General features: G+C 39.0%; 1 protein-coding gene across 9 annotated transcripts in view; it reads right to left on the bottom strand.

Moving 5' to 3' along the window:
- LOC127454507 (focal adhesion kinase 1-like) overlaps positions 1-27,730 on the bottom strand; it is a 119,796-nt gene that overhangs the window by 52,769 nt on the left and 39,297 nt on the right. For 5 of the 9 annotated variants that reach the window (XM_051721778.1, XM_051721774.1, XM_051721776.1 and 2 more), the window contains exons 3-15: positions 26,508-26,734; positions 23,109-23,275; positions 19,514-19,601; positions 17,243-17,322; positions 17,077-17,139; positions 15,234-15,288; positions 13,375-13,515; positions 12,954-13,031; positions 12,756-12,854; positions 12,543-12,660; positions 11,761-11,800; positions 10,183-10,241; positions 3,006-3,020 (exon numbers count right to left, since the gene is read on the bottom strand). In XM_051721778.1, coding sequence (XP_051577738.1) covers positions 3,006-3,020; positions 10,183-10,241; positions 11,761-11,800; positions 12,543-12,660; positions 12,756-12,854; positions 12,954-13,031; positions 13,375-13,515; positions 15,234-15,288; positions 17,077-17,139; positions 17,243-17,322; positions 19,514-19,601; positions 23,109-23,275; positions 26,508-26,702 — 1,198 coding nt within the window. In that variant the 5' untranslated portion in view covers positions 26,703-26,734. The remainder of the gene's footprint in view (positions 1-3,005; positions 3,021-10,182; positions 10,242-11,760; positions 11,801-12,542; positions 12,661-12,755; positions 12,855-12,953; positions 13,032-13,374; positions 13,516-15,233; positions 15,289-17,076; positions 17,140-17,242; positions 17,323-19,513; positions 19,602-23,108; positions 23,276-26,507; positions 26,735-27,730) is intronic. The other 4 variants (XM_051721775.1, XM_051721777.1, XM_051721780.1 and 1 more) reach the window with 1 other exon arrangement.

Below are 27,730 nucleotides of genomic sequence, written 5' to 3'. Positions count from 1 at the left end.
AGACAGCACTTCTGTTGGCTCTGGCCTCAGTTAAACGGGTTGGTGATATACAGGCACTGTCGGTTGACGGTTCGTGTCTGGAATTCGGACCGGGGCTTTCAAAAGCCACCATCATGTGCCTAAGGTGCTTTCCACGCCCCTTTAGAGCTCAGGTAGTCCACCTACAAGCCTTCTCTTACCCACCGTTTAATTCAGATGAGGAGCAGTTAACGCATTTATTATGCCCCGTGCGGGCATTACACACGTATGTGGAGCGCACCCGCTAGTTTTGACTGTCAGATCAGCTCTTCGTTTGTTATGGAGGATGCACAAAAGGCATGTCCGTCTCCAAGCAAAGGCTCTCTCACTGGACTGTTGATGCAATTACCTTTACTTATGAATAACATGGTCTTCGCACAACACGTTCAAGAGGTTTTATAACCTAGAAGTGGCATCCATTGCTTCGCAAGTCCTCTCTGTCTAGAGAGCTTACTATTCCAACACCAGCGGGTGAGCCTGAGCTCCTTATTACGGGTGGGCAACCTGTTACAATTTTAATACAACCGCCTGTGTAGGCTGTTATCTAATTTACTTCCACTAGAGTCACAAGCACTTCCAATAAGAATAAACATCTCTCCCTACCTCTGGTTATGAAGGGGTTAAATTTATACTGTGTGTATTATATGACTCATATATACACCGATCAGCCAAAACATTAAAACCACCTGCCCAATATCGTGTAGGTCCCCCTCGTGCCACCAAAACCACTCTGACCTGTCGAGGCGTGTCAGCAGCAGATCCTTTAGTCCTGTAAGTTGCGAGGTGGGGCCTCTATGGATCTGACTTGTTGGTCCCAGCACATCCCATAGATGCTCAATCGGATTGAGATCTGGGAAATTTGGAGGCCAAGTCAACACCTTGAACTCTTGTCATGTTCCTCAAACCATTTCTGAAATTTTTTTGCAATGTGGTAGGGTGCATTATCCTGCTGAAAGAGGCCACTGCCATCAGGCAATACCGGTGCCACGAAGGGGTGTATGTGGTCTGCAACAATTTTATGTAGGTGGTGCGTATCAAAGTAACATCCACATGAATGCCAGGACTCAAGGTTTCCCATCAGAACATTGCCCAGAGCATTACACTGCCTCCGCCGGCCTGCCTTCTTCCCATGGTGCATCCTGCTGCCATCTCTTCCCCAGTTAAATGACACACACGCACCCGTCCATCCACATGATCTAAAAGAAAACATGATTCATCAGACCAGGCCACCTTCTTCCATTGCTCCATGGTCCAGTTCTGATGCTCACGTGCCCATTGTAGGCACTTTCGGTGGTGAACAGGGGTCCGCATGGGCACTCAGACTGGTCTGCGGCCACGCAGCCCCATACGCAGCAAGCTGCAATGCACTGTGTGTTCTGACAACTTTCTATCATAGCTAGCATTAAGTTTTTCAGCAATTTGTGCTACAGTAGCTCTTCTGTCGGATCAGACCAGACGGGCTAGCCTTCGCTCCCCACGCACATCAATGAGTCTTGGGCGCCCATGACCCTGTCACCGGTTCACCGGTTGTCCTTCTTTGGACCAATTTTGGTAGGAACTAACAGCTGCATACCGGGAACACCCCAAAAGACCTGCCGTTTTGGAGATGCTCTGACCCAGTCATCTAGCATCACAATTTGGCTCTTGTTAATGTCGCTCAGATCCTTACACTTGCCCATTTTTTTTCCAACACATGAAATTCAAGAACTGACTGTTCACTTGCTGCCCACCCCTTGACAGGTGCCATTGAAACGAGATAATAAATGTTATTCACTTCACCTGTCAGTGGTTTTAATGTTGTGGCTGATCAGTATATATCCCAAGCATAAGATTAACTTCCCATCTTGTTGTCACCATGTGGGGTTATTCATCATTTTATACACTTGAAATATGTTGTAATAAGTCACCGCCCGGCGGGCCCGTGACTTCATATACATATTCTTTTACAAGTGTTTATATAGGGAATGAGACATTGCGAAACCTGGCTGCACTACTACTACAGAATTTTGAGGTACGAGCGACACGTTCTCATCCTTCAGTCAGAACATTCTGGAGAAATGGTGTTTGCGCACCTGCTTATATAGGCCAACTGTGCGACTAAAGGGGTGGGGTTCAAACAGCATTGCCAAACATTAGATTGCCATTATGATACAAGGGCTTCAACTAGATCATTGGAGAAGGATCCCCCAAAAACATTTACCACAATGTCTCGTTCCCTTCATCTCAGGGAACCGAGGTTACATGTGTAACTGGAGAAGTTTTGCACAGAGAGTGCTCTTGTATTTCAGATGGCGAGACAGTTTGATCAAAAATCAGTTGAAGGGCAACACAAAGATGATTGGCGGGCCGCCACTGGATTAGCGCTGGAGTAAAAGATTGATCTTGGGATTTAAGAATCGATATCGAGATCGTTCAAATGAAGATAGCGATGCATTGGAAAATCAGTATTTTTACCCACTCCTTATAGCCAACAGCCTTTAGTTTACAATGCAACCATGAACCATGATTTTCTATTAGCCATTGCTTACTGGTTAAAGGTGGAATTGGAGAAGGAAAATTCAAAGCATGTAATTGCACAATTTTTTTATTTTTTTTTATTTTTATTTTTTTTAAATGTATATGCCCCTGATGTCATCTATATTTTTGGTCTGTTATTCAAGAAGAGAAAAACAAATGCATGTAAATGCATGTATGTGCTAAAAGCTAATTTTGTCAACTTTTAGGAGTACACTATGGCTTCAAAGCTAATAGACATGGACTAGAAGCCACAAACGTTTGATTTCATTGGGCCTTTAACAAGGTTAAACTGTGATTTAAACTGAAAAAATATAATAGCGGTACAACTTTCGTCTGAGGGGCAGGTTTCTTCAGAACAGTTCTTCTAGAAGGAGAACTTCAGCTTACTTTGAGATAAACCAATGTGTTCAGAAACAAATGTTTGGCACTTTGACCAAACTCAGTAATGAAACATTAAAATTGGACTTTACCATCACCAGTATCATCTGTGGATCCAGACAGCATGCAAGTTATTACAGAGAAAGAGAGAGAAAGAAAAAGGAAAGCATTAGATTAATTTCTTATTCATAACAGATAAAAGTCAGTGCTAATGAGGAAAGGTATGCAGCAGGAAAGAACATTTCATGGCGTTACACAATGCAATAAAACAAAGTCCCAAACCATAATTGGCACCAGAAAGTACAACTTGAAAAAATGCACTTATTCTTTAGATTAAATTTAATTATCATGCACAAGCCCTCTCTGTAACACAAACACTCAAAACAGTACATTTCCACAGAGTTGAGATGTTCAGATAGAACTAAAAAGCCAGACACAACGCAACAAACAGAATTTAAAAATAAGCATTTAAAGCTGAAGAGATGCAATTTTAAAAGTTGAAGTTCTTTTAACTTGACACGGCATCTTAAAACATGGTGCTCTTATGCGATGCAACGGTCAAAGTTGTAATTCTTACACGTTTACATAGAAAAACGGACGGACGGACAGAAAAAAATGCGTTGTGTGTGAACTATCCCTTAAAGTGTATTTGTTGGAGGGTTTGGAGGAGTTTTGGTGCTCATGGTTCAGATCTAAAAGTACAATAGGAAAACAGACCAGCGGGGGGAGGGGAGTAGAATTGAATTTAGGTTTTGACCAAGCAATCAAACCAAGTGTGAAAATCTTGAAAGCCTAATGATATATTTAACTACCTTCATTTGGACTAAAACAACTGGATTCTTTGAACTAGAATGACTGAAATCTCAACACACTTAGGTTTACAGAACTGTTTCTCTTGAATGGAGATAGTTATGGAGTAAATGACACCATCAGTGGCCTTGCAAAAATGGAAAAATACTAAGTAATCTATGACAAGCAGTTCAGTGTATAGATTCACTTTTTGCTCATAATCGAAAATGCACTATTTGAGTTACAAGAACAAGTGAGTTTTTAAAGGGATAGTTCACCCAAAAATGAAATTCTGTGATATTTACTCACGTATGACCGTGAAACATAAAAGGATATGTTAGACAGAATGTTAGGGACTGACAGCCTCAGTCATCTTTCACCATCATTGTATGGAAAAAAAGATGCTATCAAAGTGAATGGTCACCGAGGCAAACATTGTGCTTAACATTTCCTTTTATGTTCGACAGAATAAAGAGAGTCGTATAGGTTTGGAACAATATGAGGTTGAGTAAACAATAACAAAATGTTAATTATTGAGTGAACAAATCCCTTTAAGCATATAAACACCAATGCAGATGATCACAAACTCTGTGCTGAGGCTATTCATGAAAGATAATGTATCTAAGCTAGTAATAATCATGACCATATTTTACCCAGTAATGCAGGGGTGGACAATTATTTTGGTACAGGGGCCACATCGGGCTTTAAGTAATAAATAGGAGGCTACATTGTAGCTACTCATTTTGAGATAGAAAATTCCGCATTGACTTGGTTCTTGTATCTTTTAAGCCCAGAAATAGTTGTGCACTCAATTTTCTGAAGTGTTTATGTGACGGATGGGACTATTCTGCAATTGTCTAAAGTAAAATATTGCCCTACAAAAGGTAGATCATTTTCTATCAGGCATTAAAAAATAAATAAAAAAGGCTGAGCATAATTACAAATGATTTATTTTACCATCTTTACTTCACTTGTAATTTATTACACAATTTAACACTCTATATCAGGGGTCTGTTTTACAAAAAAAAAAAATAAATAAAAAAAAAATAAACTATATTACTTTTTTTTTTCTCCCCTTTTCTCCCTAATTTGGAATGCCCAATTCCCAATGCGCTCTAAGTCCACATGGTGGCGTAGTGACACCTCAATCCGGGTGGCGGAGGACGAATCTCAGTTGCCTCCGCGTCGGAGACCGTCAATCCGCACATCTTATCACGTGGCTTGTTGAGCGCGTTACCGCTGGAGGCTTCATGCGATTCTCCCTGTCATCCACACACAATTCACCATGTGCCCCACCGAGAGCGAGAACCACATTATAGCGGCCACGAGGAGATACCCCATGTGACTCTACCCTCCCTAGCAACCGGGTCAATTTGGTTGCTTAGGAGACCTGGCTGGAGTCACTCAGCACGCCCTGGATTCAAACTCATGACTCCAGTGGTGGTAGTCAGCGTCTTTACTCGCTGAGCTACCCAGGCCTCCCAATTATAGTACTTTTAATGTTTGTCGCAAAGCGGGACAGTTTACTTATTTTATTCTCAAAACATTACCCGTTTACAAGCTAAAAGGGTCATGATGCGGGTCTCGTAAATGGTTTGGCTTTCCATGCACACAACTGAATAAAACAGGCTGCATGACTATGATAAATTATTACTGCAAGAGTTAGATTAACATACAGGTGCAAGGGACTTCAACATTTCTAAATTACACAAATAAAAAATACATATTTGTCCGTTGCTTGCTTTTGCTTGCGAGTCAATGATTACACCTCTGCGTATCAATGATGCCGAGATCTTTGTTTATATTTTATTAAAGTTCATCACTGAGAATGTTTGCTCACAAACGTAGTAGCACCAAACAGCACAAGCAGTCTCGAGAATGGACTTGGAGTGTCGTGAAGTTTGTTCAAAGGGGAAAGCGAGAGCTAGAAAGAGCGCACTCGCATGCATGGTTACCAGATTGCACAATACAAGTATAACATTAGGCGGTATATTCCAAATTTGCCCAAGTATAAATCTCTAACTGGGGGAATTTGCATCTCTTATCTGGCAACCCTGAGCATGTTAAATGCTTGTGGAGGCGCATTAGGTCCCAATGCAAGATAACTTAAATATCCAAGGAAAAATGCTTTTAGGATAAATGAGCCGCGGGCCAGATTAAACCATGTAGAGGGCAGGATCCGGCCCGCAGGCCGTAAGTTACCCATGTGTGCAGTAATGTATTCTATAAAAGCAAAATGAATCATTATCAATGAGAACGTGATATTGGACGTGAACAGAATGAGGTGCACAAGCGAACACTTCTGGTGAGAGAACTCTGCGCATTTGTCTGCCGCTTCTCGCCGGTGCTCGTGTTTGTTCTGCATGTTTGAATGTTTGGACTCTCTCATAGGGCTACTAAACACTAGATCTCTTTCAACCAAAGCACTTATTGTAAATGAAATTATTACAGATCATAATTTGGATGTGCTCTGTTTGACTAAACTTGGCTTAAACAGGATGAATATATTAGTTAAAATGAATCTACTCCCCCAAGTTATTGTTATAAAAATGAGCCTCGTCTGAAGGGTTGAAGAAGAGGTGTTACAACAATTTACAGTGACGTTATTGGTGTTACTCAGAGGACAGGATATAAGTTTAAGTCTTTTGAACGAATAATGCTTAAATGTAACACCGTCAGACATACGTAAAAAATCTCTGTTGTCTTTTGCCCTTGCTACAGTATATAGATCACCCGGGCCTTATTCTGATTTCCTTGGTGAATTTGCAGATTTTCTATCAGATCTAGTAGTTACTGTACTTAGAGCTTTAATTCTTGGTGATTTCAACATTCACATAGATAATGAAAATGACACTGGGATTAGCATTTATCGATATTCTCAACTCGCTTTGAGTCAGACAAAATGTGACAGGACCAACTCATCACCATAATCATACGCTAGATTTAATTCTGTCATATGGAGTTGATGTTGATGCTATAGAAATTCTACCGCAGAGCGATGACATCTCAGATCATTACCTCGTCTCTTGTATGCGGAAAATGGAGCGCAAGTGGGAGAATACAAAATTAGAGTTATTTCGCGGTGCACGGAAGGATAGTGTCTGTAGCTACAGACAGGCACTAAAAACTGCCAGATGCCAGCATATTTTAGCAAACTCATAGAAAATAACCACAACAATCCTAGGTGTTTATTCAGTACTGTGGTTAAATTGGTTAGGAGTAAAGCCTCAACTGAACCAGATATTCCGTCACAGCACAATAGTAATAACTTCATGAATTTCTTTACTGATAAAATTGAAATAATCAGGAATAAAATTGGAATTATGCAATCAGCTGTCACAGTACCTCAGAAAACAGTGTCTCATAATTTTCCATCCTTCGCTGTCATAGGTCATGAAGAGCTAACAAAGCTTATCGAAAGTTTTTTTAATTTTTTTTTTATTTATCACACATTATACATTTTGCACATATACAGTGAAATTATATATTTTTTTCACATATCCCAGCTAATCTGGGGTCAGAGTGCAGGGTCAGCCATGATACGGCACCCCTGGAGCAGATAGGGTCAAGGGCCTTGCTCAAGGGCCCAACAGTGGCATCTTGGCGGTGCTGGGGCTTGAACCCCAACCTTCTGATCAGTAACCCAGAGCCTTAACCGCTGAGCCACCACTTTTGAAATATCAAAAGCCACAACATGTATATTAGATCCAATACCAACTAAGCTCTTAAAAGAGGTATTCCCTTTAATCTCAGAACCTCTTCTAATATTATTAACTCCTCGCTGTCCTTAGGACATGTCCCAAGAAACTTTAAAATGGCAGTTATCAAATCGCTTATTAAGAAGCCACAACTTGATCCTGGAGAATTGGCTAATTATAGACTGATTATCTCCTGTTTATGTTGAAAATACTAGAAAAGGTTGTGACCTCCCAATTATGTTCATTTCTACAGAAAAATCGTATATATGAACAATTTCAGTCAGGATTTAGGCCCCATCACAGTACAGAGACTGCACTTATCAGAGTTAGTAATGACTAGCGCTTATCATCTGATCGCGGCTGCATTTCTCTTCTAGTGCTTTTAGATCTTAGTGCTGCCTTCGACACGATAGATCACGGCATTCTCTTGAATAGGCTAGAGAATTATGTTGGCATTAGTAGACTTGTATTAGTATGATTTAGGTCCTATTTAGCAGACCGCTACCACTTTGTCTGTGTAAATGAGGAATTGTCAAATCACAACAAAGTATGGAGTGCCACAGGGATCGGTTTTAGGGCCTCTGCTTTTCTCCTTATATATGCTTCCCCTGGGAGACATTATCAGGGATCATGGAATAAGTTTCCACTGTTATGCTGAAGATACCCAACAAAATTTCAAATTTTTCCAAATTACCAGTATGTATGCCAGAAATTTCCTTCTACTCAATTCCAACAAAACAGAGGTACTAATTATTGGACCAAAAACCTCTAAAAATAAGACGCTAAAATATAATTTGACTCTCGATGGATGTACTGTTACATCATCATCAACAGCGAAGAACTTAGGTGTTATATTTGATACCAATCTGTCCTTTGAAAATCAAATTACAAATGTTTGTAGAACAGCATTCTTCCACATAAGAAATGTTGCTAAATTAAGACACATGCTCTCTGTTGCTAATTAAAACTAATTAATGTGTTCATGACCTCAAGATTAGATTATTGTAATGCATTACTGGGAGGATGTCCAGCAAGATCAACAAATAAAATTCAATTGGTTCAAAATGCAGCAGTCAGAGTGCTGATTAGAACCAAGATATATGATAGTAGCCCCATTTTATCATCGTTACATTGGCTACCTGTTAAATTTCGTATTAATTTTAAAATTCTGTAAACCACTTACAGAGCTTTGAATGGTCTAGCTTCGCAGTACTTAAGTGACCTTCTACCACGCTATATTCCATCACGTTCATTATGACCGCAAAACTCTGGCCTTTTAATAGTTCCTAGAATATCAAAATCTACAAAAGGAGGTAGATCCTTTTCATATTTGGCTCCTAAACTATGGAATAGTCTCCCTATCACTGTTTGGGACACAGACACACCCTCTCAGTTTAAGTCTAGACTAAAGACTATTCTATTTAGCCTGGCATACACCTAATTTATTCTTCACCACACAATTAGGCTGCTTTAGTTAGGTCACCTTGGTCTAATGATGGACTACCCTCTTAAAATGGAATATCAATAAATTGCCAACAAAAGCCTTCATCAGCCAACCAACAAAGGACAATTCATCTATGTGAACTTCTGCAGTTAATCCAGGCTGAACTTCAAAGACATTAGTCATTAATCTTACAGTTCTTACAAAATCTTTGTTTAAACACTGGCCCATAACACTTACTTAGTTTAATAATTTTAAACCATTACTTGCACTGCACATAAATAAGTAATATTGGCATTATATTCATGCTGTTAGCCAGAGGGGAACTGGCCCCCTCAGTGAGCCTGGTTTCTCCCAATTTTTATTTTCTACATTAACCAACATCTCATGGAGTTTTGTGTTTCTTGCCAGTCACCTTTGGCTTGCTCACTGGGATTCTAAATACAATTATTATTTAATTACTTATTTTTATACACAATTCATAATCACATTTAATCAAACTATACAATGATGACTCTAAGACTTTATAGATATTACAGTTTCATTTTCTGTTAATGCATGATTTTCTGTAAAGCTGCTTTGAAACAATGTGTGTTGTCAAAGGCGCTATACAAATAAAAATGACTTGACATCTCTTCTCTCACAAAAGCTGCTTACTTTCACCTCTGATATATTGCCAGACTATGCCCCATTCTCAATATAAAAGAGTCTCTTGTTCACACTTTCATCACTTCACGACTTGACTACTGTAACACCCTCTTTTCTGGTCTCCCCATTAAACAATCAATAAACTGCAATACACTGAGAATTCTGCAGCTCGGGTTCTCACTTATTCCAAGAAATCATCTCAAATCACCCCCATTTTATGTAGATTGTACTGGCTACCTGTCTCTTACCGCATTCAGTATAAATTACTCCTCACAACATTTAAAGCTCTACATGGTTTTTCCCCTCTTTACATCACAGATCATTTCACACTATCTCGCTCACTCAGATCTTCTGACTCTGGTTTACTACTCATCCCACATTATAAGCTAACATCACTGGGTGGCAGGGCTTTTAGCACTACTGCTCCAATATTATGGAACTCCATCACACAATCCCTACGTGACCTCAACACCATACATGATTTCAAAGCCACTTCAAAACATATCTCTTTGCCCTATGTCATTCTGACTCTTAACTGATCTGCTCTTCTGTTTTTTTATATTTGCTTGCTACTTGTAAAGCGACCTTGAGTTTGTAGAAAGGCTCTATATAAACTAAACTTATTATTATTATTATATCACAGCTCAGGATGTCAGAGGACAATATTGTGCTCTTGAACGAGTGCAGTCCTACCTGAAATAGAGATGGCTTTGGCTCGAACTCCTTGTAAGCGTTTCTCATGGTTTGCTGATCTATGTGACAAAGGTTGAAGATGATGAATAGTGTACATTTTCATTTAAAGTTTATCAGAGTGTGACCTACTCCACCTCAGACAGAATACACTGATCCATGCTGAGCCCACTAAGCTGGGTTGATCCATTAATGTGTGCAGAGGGAATGACATAACAGATGAGCACTACCATTATCATTTTTAATGGGAGTTGGGCTGAGGATCAGATTAGTTTGAGGCACACTGAGAATCCACATGTCTGAGCCACAGAGACCAAAGTTGCATGAACAGGGTGTTAAGAGAAACCAAGCTGCCCTATTGGAAAACTACTGAAAACTGTAAAAAAGTAAACACTAATAGTTATCTCAAATTGTAAAAAAGAAAAATTGTAAGCTTAAGTTTTTACTATTCTTACTAGTTTTAATTAAGTTACAGTTACTCTCTAAATCCTAAAGTTGTTATAAAAAAATCATTTAAGTGGTCCTAATTAAACAGTACTTGAAATGTCACATTTTGGAATAATAACTCAAATATAAACATTCTTTAAACATTGGTTTGCAGCTGTATGGAATAACCATAAGCCCTTGCGCTTGAATAAATTATGTATGTTTGGTCAAAACAATGGAACTTGTTTAGAAAATAACAAATACTTGTTATTTAAAAAGTATATAGTTTTAATTCTTATGACTATTGTTGTTTTGTTGTAGCTGGTTGATAGTTGTGATTTGTGTGAAGTCACCATGAGGGTGATTAGTGTTAACTCTGGTGAACTTGGAGCCTGTTAAATTCAGGCCAGTTGTACTTTACAAAAGTGCAGATGTATGGGCACTAAGAAGTACTGAGGAGATTACAATGTGCCATATGCCTAACTGAGATTCCAGTCATAATTTCCCTTATATTGTGTAATACCTCAATTTAAATAATTCAATAAAAACAATGAAACTTTCTTAACAGATGGGTTAAGTTTACTTGTAACTTGTTAACGAAAATTTTTTTTAATGAAAATTTTATGTAAGGTCAACTAATTCAATTTACAGTGCAGAGGAAATTATCAATTAAGATTATTATTGTATCAAGTCTGAGACCACACAGAAAATCTGGGATTAAAAATCTAATTTACATTTTGAAATATAGCAAAAAATATTATGACATGAAATCAATCAGAAATATTTAAGATTCTGCACTATTTCTAGGTCAGATTTCAACAAAAGGACAGATTTCGTTGTTTTCATTAAAGTACACAAGATGCTCTCTAGAACATTCTCCAATCATGTGGTGATAACATGGATCATAAGGGTTTGCACAAACTTGTGAAGTCCATGCCAGCTCAAGTGCATGCTGACATTTAAAACAAATGGGGAAATATACGTTTTTCCATTTTAATTTTGTGCTCATTTTGTAATGCTGATATAAAAAATATGTAATAAAAACATCTGTATTATATTAGAAAAATAAAAAAGTAGAACCATTTTCACTAGTGGTCTCAGACTTCCGGAAACCACTGTATTTTCAAAACGACATCTTTGAATTTTGTGACTTACTTTGGAGCCTTTGGGATTGATGGAAGAGCTCTCTCTCCTTCTGTTAACACACAAAAAGAATAAAAATGTATATCTTGAAATGAAAAAGATCTATAACAAACCTGAATAAAGAAATAACATATCACTTTAAACATAGTTCTAAAGGAGCGTTCACACTGAAAGCAATTTGTGCCAACAATGTGACAAAAGTCATTCAACTGCAATGAGATTTAGTGATTTGAGGTGATATGAGCAATAGCGACCGTAAACGTTAATTGACAATGCATACTTTATGCAAATGCTAGTACTAATAGGAGAGAAAACAAGGTCTGCATCCTAATACAGTTACATACTAAAGTCAAGTAGGAACTTATACAATCATCCAAAAGTACAGCAACTTGGCAACTTCTAGTGCTTTAATCGCCGCCATTGTGAACACATCTTAAAGGAATAGTTCACTTGAAAATGAAAATTCTGTCTTTATTTAATAACCCTCATATCCTACATAACCTACACTTTTATTAGGCTTTTATGTTTTTATTTATTATTTATTTTTATTTTTATTTTTTTTTAGAGCTCAAAAACCCAAGGCCATTGTATGGAAAACAGTGCCCAGAATATTCTTTAAAAATGTATCTTTTGTGTTTCATAGAAGAAAGAAAGTCCTACAGGTTTGGAACGACATGATGGTGATTAAATAAAGAGAGAATTTTTATTTTCAGGTGAACTATCCCTATACGAATTCATCTGAGATTGTGTGAATGTGCGTTTACATTTATTAGTGTAAATGTGTGTGGTCTCACCTTTCTGTACACGGACAATAAATGATGAGGAAGTTCCGCTCACAAGTCTGCAGTAACCGTCGATGAGATCGGCCATGTTCTCAGCCGTGTTCAGACTTGTAGTTGTTACCGTCAGAGGCTGAGAAATGCACAAGCACAAACAAAGCCTCCATCTGTGCCATATGAAACATGTTCGCAAAAGACAACAATAAAGATAGCATGTGTGTTTGTTACCTCAGTTGCTCCTGCCACATCTAACTGTAGCATTCCCTTCCTCTCTCGCTCCTCATACTGGATACTCTGCACCTGTGTGAAGTTCGCCAGGTGTGTGGGCTGCACAGACAGAGTGACATTAGATAAACTGTCCAATAGTCCATAAATCCATTCCTCCATCAATCAACCCATTCATCTATAGAAAATCACAGTCCTTACATTTGAGCCTTTGTCCGTCAAGTAACTGATTCCCTCCTCTGGTCCGATGGCCAACTCCACTGCTATCACCCAGCTCGACTATCACACACAACAGTGGACAGTCATTTAAATTCACATTTAAAAATACAAATCTGATAAATATAACTACTTGATTTTCCCTTCTATTGATGAGTGTTGCAGGGTAGAAAAATAAATAACCAAAAAGAGATACCCTGAGAGACACTGATTTATTTTGTGCAGGAATATATTCAACTTTTGGCCAACAGAGGGCACTGCAGACCAGTCATATAACTAAACCATCACTGTCAAGGCAGAACTAATAAATCAGGATAGCTGCTACATGTAAATAACTGGTTAATTAATTCCATTCATTAGCATAAAGTACATCTAGAACAAAAAGTTACATCTAAACTCAACTCACCCCAAGAGCGCATTTAAAACACTCCTTATCAAATCTGTATATGGGCGATAGGATCTCAAAGAACTTGAGAATGCACTGTTCATCATTCAAATTGGCAAATTGTTTAAACGTATGCTGGATTAATTTCCGCAGGGATTTAGCCTGAAAGACAAAACACATCATGACATGTACACGGAAAAGCATCACTATTAAACAAAATAATAGTTCTTAGGTATTGGGCTATTAGCAAATCACTTAGAGGTGAAGTGCCTATGGTAGCACAAAAATTACACTCTTCACTTTTAAGAGTTAGACAAAAAGATAATTATTTAAACAAACAAGGATAGGAGAAGAGACGTCAGATCTTTTTGTTCAGAGAATATTTTAAACCTTCAAAAACAAATCATTTTGAGGGCACAATTCAAAACTAAAAGCACAACCAAGCAATTCACTAAATGTTTAAGTGTAAATGTCTCTGCAGAATGATGACAGTCAGAATGTTATTTAATCTCAGTTAGGCGTCTTAATGTAAATAAGCCATGTCAAATTCTGCAAACACCATCAAAAGTATTTATTATTCAGCGACGATAATTAGCTAATTAAAATCACAGTCTTCTCGTTAAAAGCTTCAAAATATTTGCAAAATGACGAATCTAAAATAAAGCTCCAAAAAGCCAATAACTCTCTCTTCTCCCTTGACATGGGCTTGGGTTGCCATGGCAACCAATGAAAAGGAGGAGATTTTGGGCTGCTTTGGGGTAGAATGAATACAAAAGGGGAGAGCAGTAGAGAGTGAAAGCCACAAAATATGCAGAAACTCTCCTTTAATAAAGAACAAGGAAATCCCTATGGAACACACAATACACAAATGCAGTTCCCATTCCCAATTCCCAAATGCAGTCGAACACGCCCAGTATCCCATTTTAATAACTCAATTAATGATGCAATGAGCAGAAAATAAGCCTGCATAAAAGCAGCTTCTGATTCCAAAACTTTAAGAGTTATGAGATAAAACACAAAACATGAATGGCAACTGTCCACTCTTAACTAACATCCACAGCATACTGAGGACTAAAACAAAAAAGGTAGGTAGGTCAGGTGGAAAGGAAAGGAAATTGGCTCTCTAACAAACTGCTCCTTCACAGAGAGAGAACAGAACTGGAGCAAAACATCTCAGGGGTGTGAGATCACAGAGGAAGCCAGGCAGGTAATACAACTGATTTTATCTGAACAAAAGCATTTCCTCATGTCTAAATAAATTAGTGTTGGAGAGTTACTAATTAAAAAGTGATGCTACTAACTCACAGTTGCTACTAACTTTCAGTTGCATGACAGTAGACAGTGGTTTTCAGAAAAGCTTTTCCAATAACAAGCTACATTTTCCAACGAGTAGCCATGTAGTTTGACAGCAACATTTTAGCCGAGTGAACCAAATAGTCAAACGAGTTCATCTAAAATATTCACTCTCTCATATGAAGCATTGTAAAGTCTGGTTAATTTTAGTAAATAAGTTTGTTCGGACAGTTCATTTAAATTAAATGGTCCCCACACAGAATATATAGACAAAATAATACTAGAATATTTTATATTATTTATCATATTTAACAAAATTATGTAATACCTCGTCAAATGCTGCTGTCCATAAAATAAAATAAAATAAATGATAATGGTCCCTTAAATAGCTTAAATTATTTCCTCTAAACCAAAATTGCTGCAATGAAGTTTGCATGTTTTGTTAGTAGTTTGTAATGTAGCTAACACAATTTTCAAAAGTGTAGCTTCACTGCAATAAATCATAAATCAAACCCAATGAATTCATCCAAAGGCTCTGGATGAATCTAGGACACTATAAGGAAGGAGCAACAGGAATGTCTGATTACCTTAACTGAGTCTAATAAACTCTTTGGAAAGAATCTCCGCAGACCAACGTCCTTCCTGCAGGGAGAGAACACAGGAAATTATTGAGTGTTTACATCCACATTCTTACACCAATTATGCATTAAAGCGATAGTTCACTGTGATGAGGAGGAGGGCGTGGCCGGGCTGTAAAGATGGATGCCTGGCGCTGAATCAGCCAAATCAGCCGGGAGAGGGATAAAGAGGAGCCGGGGACAGCAGATCGAGAGAGACGCATGCGGCCGTGCTGTCTGTGTGTTTTATTTTATGTTTAAGTTCAGTTATGTAATTAAAGTTACGTTGACTCTTCTGCCGGTTCCCGCCTCCTCCTTGCCCATCCTTTACCCGTTACACTGGTGCCGAAACCCAGGAAGGAGGAGGGATGCGCTGTCGCGGAGTCCTCGCCGCTGCCATCCGCCGGGAAGTGGAGGAGCCGTGGCCGTCCACCAGGGTACGGAGGAGTCGCTGCCGGGAGTCAAAGGAACCGCTGTCATCTGCCAGGAAGGGGAGGAGCTGTTATATCCGCCAGGGGACGGAGGACTCACTGCCGTCCGCCAGGGGAGGAGCGGCTGTCGTCTGCCAGAGGGCGGAGGAGTGGCTCAGGACCAGGCGATGGCATGTCCGGGGACCGGCGAGCGAGTTTTTCTCACTCTCTCCTCTCTCTCTTTCCCCAGCCTGAGTCGGGCGATGGAGGAATGTGACGAGGAGGAGGGCCGTGAGGACACACGCCCGGCCCTGAATCGGGCTAACCAGCCAGGAGGGGGATAAAGATGAGCCGAAGGTGCAAGTTCGAGAGAGAGAGAGCCACATGTGTCCGCTGTGTGTGTGTGTCTATGTGTTTAAATTCATTTGAGTTCATTTATGTTATTAAAACTTATGTTGACTGTTTAACCGGCAAAAGCAACCCGCTCCCTTCGCATGAAAATCAGTCTACAGGCTTTAATAGGCAACCTAGGAAGTTCGGGAAGGGCTCGTTTTTTAAGTTGCATTACAAGCCGTTCACACATTGGAAAAAAAAAGGCGAATATTACATGAAAAAATATACATATTGCACCTTTAAACATTTTCTTTTATTGGGGTAAGATCATAAACGGTTAAAGCATAAGCCATTCGTCACAAAGATTTTTGCCAACTCAGCTTATTCAGTGTGCGCAATTGTTGCACGCATGGCCATTTATGCTTTGAGGTCAAAAGCAGAGATAATCCGATGATTTTAAGTCTTGTGTAAAAACGGTTTTCTTGCACTGATGGATTTTTTTACTAAACTAATTTCTGGTAGTCATCAGCGTATTGGTGTGCATGTAAACACGCTCACTGTCTGTAGTCTTCACAAATGGCAAAGCATCAGATCTCTGAGAACTGGGTAAAAGCACAAGTAATAAGAGAGCAAGCAGCTTGTTACAACCATTAGAAGAGTGATCATCTCTGCCAGACTCCTTCAGCCAGTGTAAACCTGTATTAGAGCAATGGAGACTCTGAACCACTGCAGGAGATACACAAGGATCAATTATACTCTACTATAAATAAATCAGACAGGTTTCGGAGGGCCATGCAACACGGACTACTTATTCTGACCCATATACAAAATCTGAGGAAAAAAAAGAGAGGGAGATCTAATGGTTTAGAGACCTACTCCTTCAGTGTGTGAAAGCTTCTTTCTATAAATTGGTTGATGTACACTAATAGCGTTACATTATAAGTGAACAGTGCTCTTTGGCACATTGCAGTACACACCCCAATCAGGGCATGAAGGCTTCATGAATTAATCAGAATATAATTACTAAGAAATTGAATATAAATGATCAAAACATAGGCAGCAAAACTTACTCCAGCAATTCATAATTTGATTTCGTATCCAAGGCGTTACCACGCATGTCTCTGAAAAACCTCCTGAAAGACAGAGAAGAGAAAAACCTCTGGATGTCTGAATTCAGTCTTTGGTTGTTATAAGTCAAGGTAAAACATTTCGCATTGATATATCATCACAACATACCTGATTTCAATGCAGCCCAGTTTAAGTGCTATGTCTTGATCGACTTGATCAGCAATCTCCATCATGTAGTCACTTTTTACCTTATGAACACAAAGAAATATCACGTCAGGCCATGGTAGAAAAAAGCACTGCAATGCTAATGCAATGAGTTCATCAGTTTAGGCTAATCTTATGCGCCCAATAAATGAACAAAACTAAGAAGGGCTTTAGCTTATTTGCTATTCATAACAAAATTAATGAAGGTTGATAACTTGGATGTAGCAATAGTCTCCTCTTATTAAATTACTTTTAACTGCTAGGGGTCATTCACTCCGAACGCATTTTTGTTGCGTTTTTCAATTGCTGTGTTTTTCTATGTAAACCTGCACTAGACGATGTCTTTGACCGCTACGCCACATCTCGCTGTTTTATCGGTGTCTCATGCAGGAGCTCCGTGTTTTTTAGACGGTATTTAGAAGTTAAGAACTTTTAAAAACATTTCTTTTTTTATTAGATTTTTTTTTTTATCCCCTTTTCTCCCAATTTGGAATGCTCAATTCCCACTACTTAGTAGGTCCTTGTGGTGGCATGGTTACTCACCTCAATCCGGATGGTGGAGGACAAGTCTCAGTTGCCTCCGCTTCTGAGATAGTCACACCGCGCATCTTATGTGGCTCGTTGTGCATGACACCGCGGAGACTCCGCATGTGGAGGCTCATGCTACTCTCCGCGATCCACGCACAATTTACCACGCGCCCCACTGAGAGCAAGAACCACTGATCGCGACCACGAGGTTACCCCATGTGACTCTACCCTCCCTAGCAACCGGGCCAATTTGGTTGCTTAGGAGACCTGGCTGGAGTCACTCAGCACACCCTGGATTCGAACTCACGACTCCAGGGGTGGTGGTCAGCGTCAATACTCGCTGAGCTACCCAGGCCCCCTTAAAAAAATTCTTGAGACGACGCCATTTCGTGCACTTGCTGCGTTGCATCTAGCTTTTTAGCGCAAGGATGTGTTCAGTCTAAACGGTCCCTTAGCCACCACATAACAGAACGGCACTACAAACTATTATACTGTATACTCTATACCAGGGTTTCCATTAGCCAGTAATTACCATTTTTTGACTGTTAAAACGTCCTAATGTCTAACAAATTTAACCATTGGTGGACACAATGTCCAGTGAAAATATTAACACGATGCATCAGCAACCCCTTTAGTTGATGCCACAAGTGTACAGTGTGACACCATGCTAATGATAACAGCGCTTCACTGCCACAGAGGTTTAAACCTTCCTGACAGATTGTGAAGTCACTTCAGAATCACACTGAAACAGCCTTGCGTTGCCGTCTTCTGGAGAGAAGGACACCAGGCTTATGTGTATCTCAAGTTGTAGAGAAACACTGGGCACATTTGACTTTACTTTGACAGCAAAACGCTTTTGTGCTATGACAAATCAGAGGAAAATAGTCATAAAAATAAAGGGCCAAAGAAAATTAGCCAAGGTGAGAAATCATATGACATAATCTAACGATTTGTTTTCTTAATATTTATTTATAAACAAAAAGATAGTGGCAAATTGATGTTTAGTTGTTTAGTTTTGCCCCCTTGTTGAATTTTTTTTTTTTTTCAATTAGACACAAATTCCATGACGGACGTTTTATTTTTTATTTTTATTAAAAAAAAGCAGCTATAACGCACAAACATTTATCATTCATTTAACTTACATTTACATTTATACATTTGGCAGATGCTTTTATCCAAAACGACTTACAGTGCACTTATAACAGGAACAATCCCCCTGGAGCAACCTGGAGTTAAATGCCTTGCTAAAGCACACAACGGTGGTGGTGGCCGTGGGGATCGAACTTGATTGTCATTATTAGCCTATATCGCAGTATTATGTATAGTCCATCACGTACAGCTCAAAATAAACACCGGAATGAGGTTTTTCAAATTTGTCTGGCAAACTTTATCATTCCTGGACACATTGGCTGGCACCAAAATGTCTTATATATTTTACATATATTAACAATATACTGACAATCCCCCTGGAGCAACCAGGGGTTAAGCTCATGGCTCACTCTTGAGAGGACTGAACCAGCAACCTGACGAGGAATTGAAATGGTTACCAGCCCTGCATGTTAACCACTACACCATACCACCCCCCTCAATGATGTCTTTTTCATGCTATATGCGTCACTGGCTGAGATAAGGAAGTGTTTTTACTGGAAGACAGTAGCAGAGGGTACAGCAATAATACACAGGCTACAAGATTAAACTATCCATCACCTGATGATAAAAGTATTTGAGAGTTGGCTGGTCCTCAGTAAACTGTTTTAAAAACCCTTTTGGCAAGTATCGAATCCGTAGCTCATGTCTGGAGAGAGAAGTAAGAGACAGAGAGAAAGAAATTATGTAGTAACAGAACAGAGAACTTTACATACTTCACTGTAAACTCTATCTGAAATGTAGTGAATTACTTCTTTGTAAAACTCAAAATAAATGTATAGGAATCATTCAGTGGTGATCAATGATTGGCTGCAGTCCCATAGCCTGACCAATCACACTTTGAATCTTGTCAGATTGTGTCCTAACCAGACACAACATGACAAATTTCCAGTGACAAGCCTGGTTATTTATTGGTTCAGACTGAAGGTTAAACTGTTGATCAACATGACACCTTTACAACCAATCAGAAGATATTTGATGTTCAATGTACAGTTATGATGAGCGGGATTTTGGACCAAAGAGCCAGGCTACCCAGCGCAAAGCTGCAGAAATAAAAACCAAGCAACTAACAAAATCATAGCTGAAGCTGGTTAGGACAAAAACTAAGATCAATATGGAAGATATTTTATTGCTTGTTGCATTATTGTGTCACGTCTGCTTATGACACAGTGTGTCTCATAACAGATGCTTAGGGAATCAAGCCCTCAGGTATAACACCTTTTATGTGTTTAATGTTTTACAATAATGACAGTTCAGATTACTGCAGAATACTGATCTTCTCTTTCATATGTGACTGATTAGAGATGCCAGTGAGACATGCTCTTCTAAAGTCTGCCAGACAACACAATTACAATCCTATCAGCGCCTGCTCTCAACAGCTGTCTGTCTGGGAGGTAGAATTATGCCCTGTTCTCTCACAGCTGGCTCACTTCCTGCTCTCAATTACGCTAAATTAGTGCTAAACGTCTCTCTACCAGAGCACGAGCCAGAGTGCTGTAGCACCTGCCTAGCACATTTAAAACATTTTTCTCTAAATTGGTTGGAGATAATGTACCTGGCATTTGCTGCCATTTGCCTTAGTTTTACAAAACATCATCAAACATGGAGGAAAAAACTGTGGAAAACCATGGAGCAAACAATTACATCATGCACAATGTGTTGGCCTGGGCACTTTTGCATTGGAAACTTGTGGACATTTGGATCTGGTAGAACATCAAGATCTGCCATCAAGCAATAATGCACATAGAAAGGTAACCACAGCAAAACATTTTGTTACTGTGTTCAAAAAGTCCAGTTTATCTTTGAGAATTCTAGATTTGTTTCAAATAATTGAGCATTACATTTGCAATACTTTCTACGGGGCCGGTCACACCAAACACGTTTTTGCGTCCCTCCGCATTGTTTTTCAATTGTTTTTGTATGTAAACGTGCTCTGTTTTTTCAGCATCTCGTGCAGGAGTGTCAAGTTTTTTGGATGCAGGGCAAAGTTTAAAAAAAACAAAAAAAAACATCAACTGTTAAAACTGCAATTCGAGACATCTGTGTTCTGCTCTATTCGTGGTGCTGCATCTAGCTTTTTTAGCACAAAGACTGTCTGGAGTGAAAGGCCCTTTAACACACTTAATGTATTTTCAAATTAATTCTGCCTTATAAAGGTTGGCCAAAATAGTCCGACCTTGCGTTCCAAATGGGATAAATCAGCCTCTGAAGTGCACTTCAGAAGGGAGAACAATCATGATAGCCATGCTGTAAAGTCATTCAAAGAGAATTACAAGTAAAAATGACTTAAAAAGTGAGTTTTGAATAACCATTATTTTCAAGCCCCACACTTTTCGGCCCTTCAAAGCTCTCACAGTGGATGTTAAAATCTTCGAAGGGAATAGTGCATAGGGATGATCACTTCTGAATGGAATGGACCCATATTAGTGTTAAGTGTTAAGTTGAGCTTCGCTAAGCGTAAACAGAAGAGTTTGAAGTCAACATGAAATGGCATTCACAACCCATTTTACTTCCGTAATGTGGTACATTTCTGAGTTAAACTCGATATTCAACGATATTCAATGAGAAAAAAAAATTATAGGTGGGACTTGATTTTATCTACAGTATAAGGAATTGATTGGCTCATGAAAAGTGTGAGTTCCACAACCACACCTGAATGGGAGCTTGCTAAAACAATGCCTAAATAGCTGGCTATTAGTTCAAATAGCTGGCACAGCCTCTGTGACATTAGTTTCTGAGGTGGAACAATTTAAATTTTGATGAAATATTACAACAATTATTTTCTTTGGATAATTTTGGATACAGTTAGACCGGGCATGTGTATTAAGAAAGTAAATAATCCACAGTTATCCCAATTTTGATGCTTGCCTTTTTTTGTGCCCATGCAATCTCCAGTATAACTTCACTACTACCATTTTTTTTTACTGGCATAGAGTCCCACTGATACCATAGCCTGTTTCGTTTCTGGTTTAGATCAGTTTATCAAACAGTATTTTTAGGCTGTGCTGAATAATAATACCATTCCATCCGGAAACAAGATCACAGACAACGAAAAACATGCAGTACCCAGCAGTCAAATCCTATCTACTCTCTTTCTATTACTGCAGAAATCGAAAATGAATTTAACCTTTATTTAGAGAGGGTAAAATGTCTTGCTTTAAAGCAAATGCTGCATGTATTATCAGGGCTCTGTTTTTCATTATGGAGTTGTGCTGGAGGGCGAAAAGAATAAAGCTCATCCTTTGAACTGCAGGATTCCCATAAATGCATAAAAAGGCTTTTCATTCATAATGGAGGGTTGAAGAAAGTAGAGAGGCAAGCCCTGGGCTGCATGAATGGAATATAAACAATATGGCAATTAAGCGGGAATGCTTTGTTCAGTTTCATTAAGATAAAACTGACGGATACATTATGATGAGCCACATTCATTCTGAAGCTCTGCCCACTGGATGAACCTTTTTGTGATTCAGAATTCTCCACCCCCATCGTGCTGCTCAGTATATGAATTATGCAGAGTCCATAATATCATCCTTTCATTCAATAAAGATGAATATTTTACAAGAGAGCGATGTCATCTCCGTAAAAACTGACCCATAAAAAGGCCTGTATTAGATGTAACAAAGACTAACTTTGAGCCACAAATCTTGTTTAATGCAATTAAACGAGATGGTTTACATAATTTAACAGCTTTTTGAATACTGTAGGGCTCTATCCACAATCAGTGCTTTCAATAGACCTCAAACTGACAGTAGGGACCACCAGACAGATAAGCACAGCTCTCAGAAAAGATAATAATTTGGTTAAAGCACTGCCAGACCACCACAGAGGTCTCAGATATCGATGCACTTACTCAGTGATGTAAGAGGGTTTTGACTGTATTGCAGACAGAAACCTCAAACAATAGGGGCCCATGATTACAGGAATAAGTGTTGTCAAACTCCACTAAGCCCCAGTACGGCCACATCAATGTTGATAGCACATATAGAGAGAGCTTGTAAGTAAATAACGCATCAGATTTGTGGAAGCCTTCCTTTATGTACAGAACTTGATTTGCAAGATACACCTGGTCATAGTCATCTCGACATGGTGGCCACTATGAAGGCCTGACCTATCTAGCTTTTCTGGTTATGATCTCAGCATTTAAATAGTAACTCACCTCCAGTCATCTTGGGGGTGGCTGTGCTCATACCTCTCCCTCACATGAGACACACCCATGTCAGGGTGGAGCCAATGAACTTCACCTGTCCTCAGGTGACACAGACGCAGACCGAAGCAGGACACACACCTCACCTTATGGATGTCCAAGATCTTCAGTATAATGCCCTGAAACACACACACACACACACACACACACACACGCAAGAATTTATAGAGGAAACATATGGATCACATCCTCTCCACTGTGGTAATCTTCCATGTGCAGGCATTCTTTCATCTGCATAAAGTATTAAAAAAAAACATGAAATAAAAATTTGCGCTTTGTGGCTTTAAGTCCATGTGTGTTAGCTTTGAGGCCATCTACATTCTAGTGTACTCCTAAGCATGAACAAAATTCCCTTTTAGCAGATGTATACATTTAAAATGACTTTCTCTTCAGGGAAAACAGGCCAAAAATATTGACGACTCATGCTGCACTACACAGATTTTTGTCCAATCAAATGCTCTCTAGAATGAGAATGCCCCTCACCATAATACCACCTGTAACAGAGCAGCAAATAGCAATCAAGACTCATGGCTGTGACGTAACTTAAGCCTGTTTGCTGTTAAAAAAATAAATAAATAAGGGACAAGCCCTTTGATATGTCCTGCCTAAAATTCCTGTTTCAATAGGAACACAGGACAGAAAACCACACTCGTCAAGCAAAAACAGGTCTTTAAAAGCAGCACATATTTGAGAATGCGCTAAGGCGAATCTGAGAAGATAAGTTCAAAGGCAGAGGAGTTTTAGCTGAATCACTCTCATTGATTAATGTGTCATGTTGTTGGTCAATATGTTCTGAAGTAGAAATGAATGGAAGAGAGGGATGGAGTGATTAAAGGGATAGAGAGGGAAAGAGAGCGAGAGAGAGAAAGAGAGAGAGAGAGAGAGAGAGCATGATGTTCTAGAGTCAGCTGAGGCATAACACATGATGTCTAACAGGATGGAAAAACGTTCATTTATTATGTGAATTGCAGAAGGCATCAGGGTGGATCTGATAAGTCAGGGTCACAGCTCTCCTGTCTCCTCACAGACATCATATGGGCTGCCACTAATATAACAAGTTGTAAGCAAAAACAAATAAGATATTAAACACTAGGCCCACCTAATTTAACTCCAAAATAGAGTACAATACAATCTTTGTAATTATACTGAATCAGTGCTAGTTAATTTAGTTAATTTGAAGCTTCATAGGCAGTGGTCTGTTAAGGATAGACCATGCATCAGATTGTAAACCTGCATAAAACAGCAGAGAACTGGGACAGTGTCAGCCGTTTGAGGGATGAAAGCGGGACAATGCATTATGAAGTTGCACGACTACTCGGCTTCAAAAACAAAGCTCATTAAATAATTTAGAGTAGCAGTGCATTGTCTGAGGGGGTTTAACCATGATTGTTCAAGGCCATGCCAAGATGCATTCTGAATAATGCTGAACGGCCTGGAGCTCAGAGGAAATATCAGCTTTATTCCTGCACAGGGCTGTGTGTGGTGCAACTGCCAGCATCAATAAGCCAATTTACTAACATTTAATAAAATAAGATATCACAAATAAACAATGCAGAACCTAAACAGTAACTGAGAATAGTTGTTTTAAGATATTTTGGATGATACACTTGCCGATAATAATTTGTATGTTTTTGACTTATAACTGATACAAATGCCCAGCATAATAAATCTATAACTGTTTTGCCTGTTTGTTTTTCATATAACATATGTAAAAATAAAATAAAATAAAAAATGAAATAAAAAACTATACACTAACATACTGAAGATTGATATGGTCAACGATATATTGTGCATGCCTAAATATTGTGTTTCTAATAAAAGTATTTTATTCTTAATCAGGCTATTTATTTTTATGTTATGGTCAATAATGAAACAATAATAAATGTATATAGTTTCTCCTGTTTTTTATTATTATTTTTTTATATATAATATACTAAGGCCATGTCAAAACTAATCTGTTTGAATTGCCTTGGCGAGCTCAGTTTTCTTTGGTTTGTATTTCTTACTGCACGTAGTTGGGGCGAGACTTGTTGAACGGCTCGTGCCTTTTTTTTTAAAATTGCCAATAGGCTTTAGTTTACATTGTAGTGCTCGGCAAAGTTACACACCCACGCACTCACACCCACCCCAGCTGCTTCTCATGCCAGAGCCGATGATCAGCCTGAAATAAGGAAACTAAGAAGCAATCTTAATAAAGAATCCGACCGCTTTTCCACTGACTTGAGAATCAAACAATGATCTAACTGGCGTTACTACATAACCAGCCCACAAACACAGCACAATGTGATCTTCGCTTACGACGAGGCTGAAGCCATTGTGCAAGTCAATGCAGATGAATGAAAAATAAGCGAGTGAAAGATCACAATCTCTCAATGTTTTGAATCACAATACATTAAACAAAAAGAATAAAAGAACACTTATTCATGCTGTACATCCCAAGAAATCTCGGAAAAACGGCTGCATTAAAAATATACACTCCAGCAACTTTCCACGCATTCAATTCCCGTGTGCATGTTCTATTTAGAAGTGATCATCCCTATGCCCTATTCCCTTAAAAGACAATTGGCCTCCACTGTGAGTGCATAAGAGAGCTGAAAGGTAATAACGGTCATTCACAACTCACTTTTTAAGTGATTCTTATTGAAAATAATTTTTGGAATGACCCTACAGCATGGAATGTGCTCCCTTTGAAGTGCCTTGTGAAGGCATCATCAGCGCGGTTCAGAAAACAGGTGCATTCTCATTCTAAAAAGCATTTAATTGGACAAAATTAATGCAGTAAGTTGTGTCACACAATTTTCTGGGTGAGTTTTCCTGGAAGAGACTGCAGATTTTAAAAGCTTATATCTCCTGAAAACTCATTTTGTCAATGTTTAGAAGAACACTAGCATATAGATTACTTTAAGGCTAATAGATATGGACTAAAAGCAGCAAAACTTTCATTTTGATTTCCCTGGGTGTTTAAGTTTTCAGTTTCATAATGTCATTGTTTTCTAAAGTATGCTTTCAGTAGTAAGCAAAATTCATAGCAAAATTCATGCATTCGTTCAAACAAAAACGTATTAGCGTGGACCTGGCCTAAAGCTCTGAACTAGATGCTTCAAGATTACATGCTTCAAGTAAAATCAGGCATCAAAATTATTTAACAGAAAATATAAGAAAGGGAGTACTGTTTAGGTTTGGAAAAAATACGACCAGTTATAATTTGCCTCCAATATCAGCCTAATCATACCAAGGCCAGTAGTTTATAGAAATCAACAGGTTCACTTTTACATCACTCACCCCTAAAAATGCTGTATCTTATATAAAGGAGAACATTACGATGGTGACCCAGCAAGTCTGCAGACTCACCCTGATATCGGTGGAGTCCCCATGTCTGATATTGCTGGCCCACGTGCAGGGTTCACTACTGCTCTCGAAGTAGTGGAAGACTTTGAGCACGCGCTCCAGAGCCCCTGCCGTCCGCTCCATCCCTGCGCTGAAGCGAGGCTTGACCCCCTGGTTCAGAGCATGGGGCAAGTTGGGGTCCAGGTAAGCCGCTGCCATGGCTTTGGTGGGTGCTAACTGCCCGTCATATTCTGCGGGAAAAAACAAGGGTGTTGAACTCAATGTCAACAAAGTTGCAGGAGGCAAAAATTTGGCTCTGAAGTAGTAAATTAAAATGTAACAACAATCAAAATACTTCAAAGGTGAGTCCACATGTGAAACTGCTTCTATATTTCTTTATAATGTGTAATGCTTTTAATTTTTTTTCTAATTTAATGCATTGTTTATTCATCAAAAATGACATTCTAAGCATAATTTTGGCAATAGGTTTAATTGAAAAGATCGAAAACATGAATTTTTGAAATTCTAAGTTTGTTCAAAACCTGATAATCCATGTTATCGTAGCATAATTTGAGAAAGTTCTAAAGAGCAACTTGTGTGCTGCAATGGAGGCAAGTAAATCTGACCTTTCGAGGTATATATATATATATATTAACGTAACATAAGATCATATGAAACTCTAATGATTGCACACAAGAGCAGCACTGCAGCTCGCGCCTGCCTGAGGAGAGGAAGAAAACACACTCTAAACTTTCCAAACAGCTTCAGGTGATGTAGATCGCAAAGTATGAAGGAATTATAATGCAAAAACACAAAATAAGTAAATACAGAAGAACCTTTCTTGTGGAATAAGCAGAACCGGAGATGACACTCAGCTTAAGCAAAACTTGCGTGTTGAGCGTCTTTAAAGGAAACACCCCGGCGTTACATCTTTAATGCAGTTCTATTTAATGCGTTATAGCTTTATTAAAGTTCAAATAATAAGGAAACAGTCATTTCTCTGTGCGGTCAGCGCCTCTTCTATGTGTTGCGCGAAGTGTCCCGATCTAAGGGGGAGAGATTGAAACTGTACCCGGCTGAGGTACTCTGTTGCGGGGACGCTCATTCCTCGAGCGCACACGCTTAATGCAGCTAGATTATAACGCAATGGCAACTTATTGAATCATAATATGTCACTGAGCATTTCTTATCATGAAGAAAATTGGCAAAACGCAGCTTTATTAATAAGAGAGTGTTTGTTTTTTGTG

This window comes from Myxocyprinus asiaticus, chromosome 16 (genome assembly GCF_019703515.2).
Source record: "Myxocyprinus asiaticus isolate MX2 ecotype Aquarium Trade chromosome 16, UBuf_Myxa_2, whole genome shotgun sequence".
NCBI classification, from domain to species: Eukaryota; Metazoa; Chordata; class Actinopteri; order Cypriniformes; family Catostomidae; genus Myxocyprinus; species Myxocyprinus asiaticus.
The sequence above is the reverse complement of the archived record's forward strand: the minus strand, read 5'-3'. Positions and strand labels throughout refer to the sequence as shown.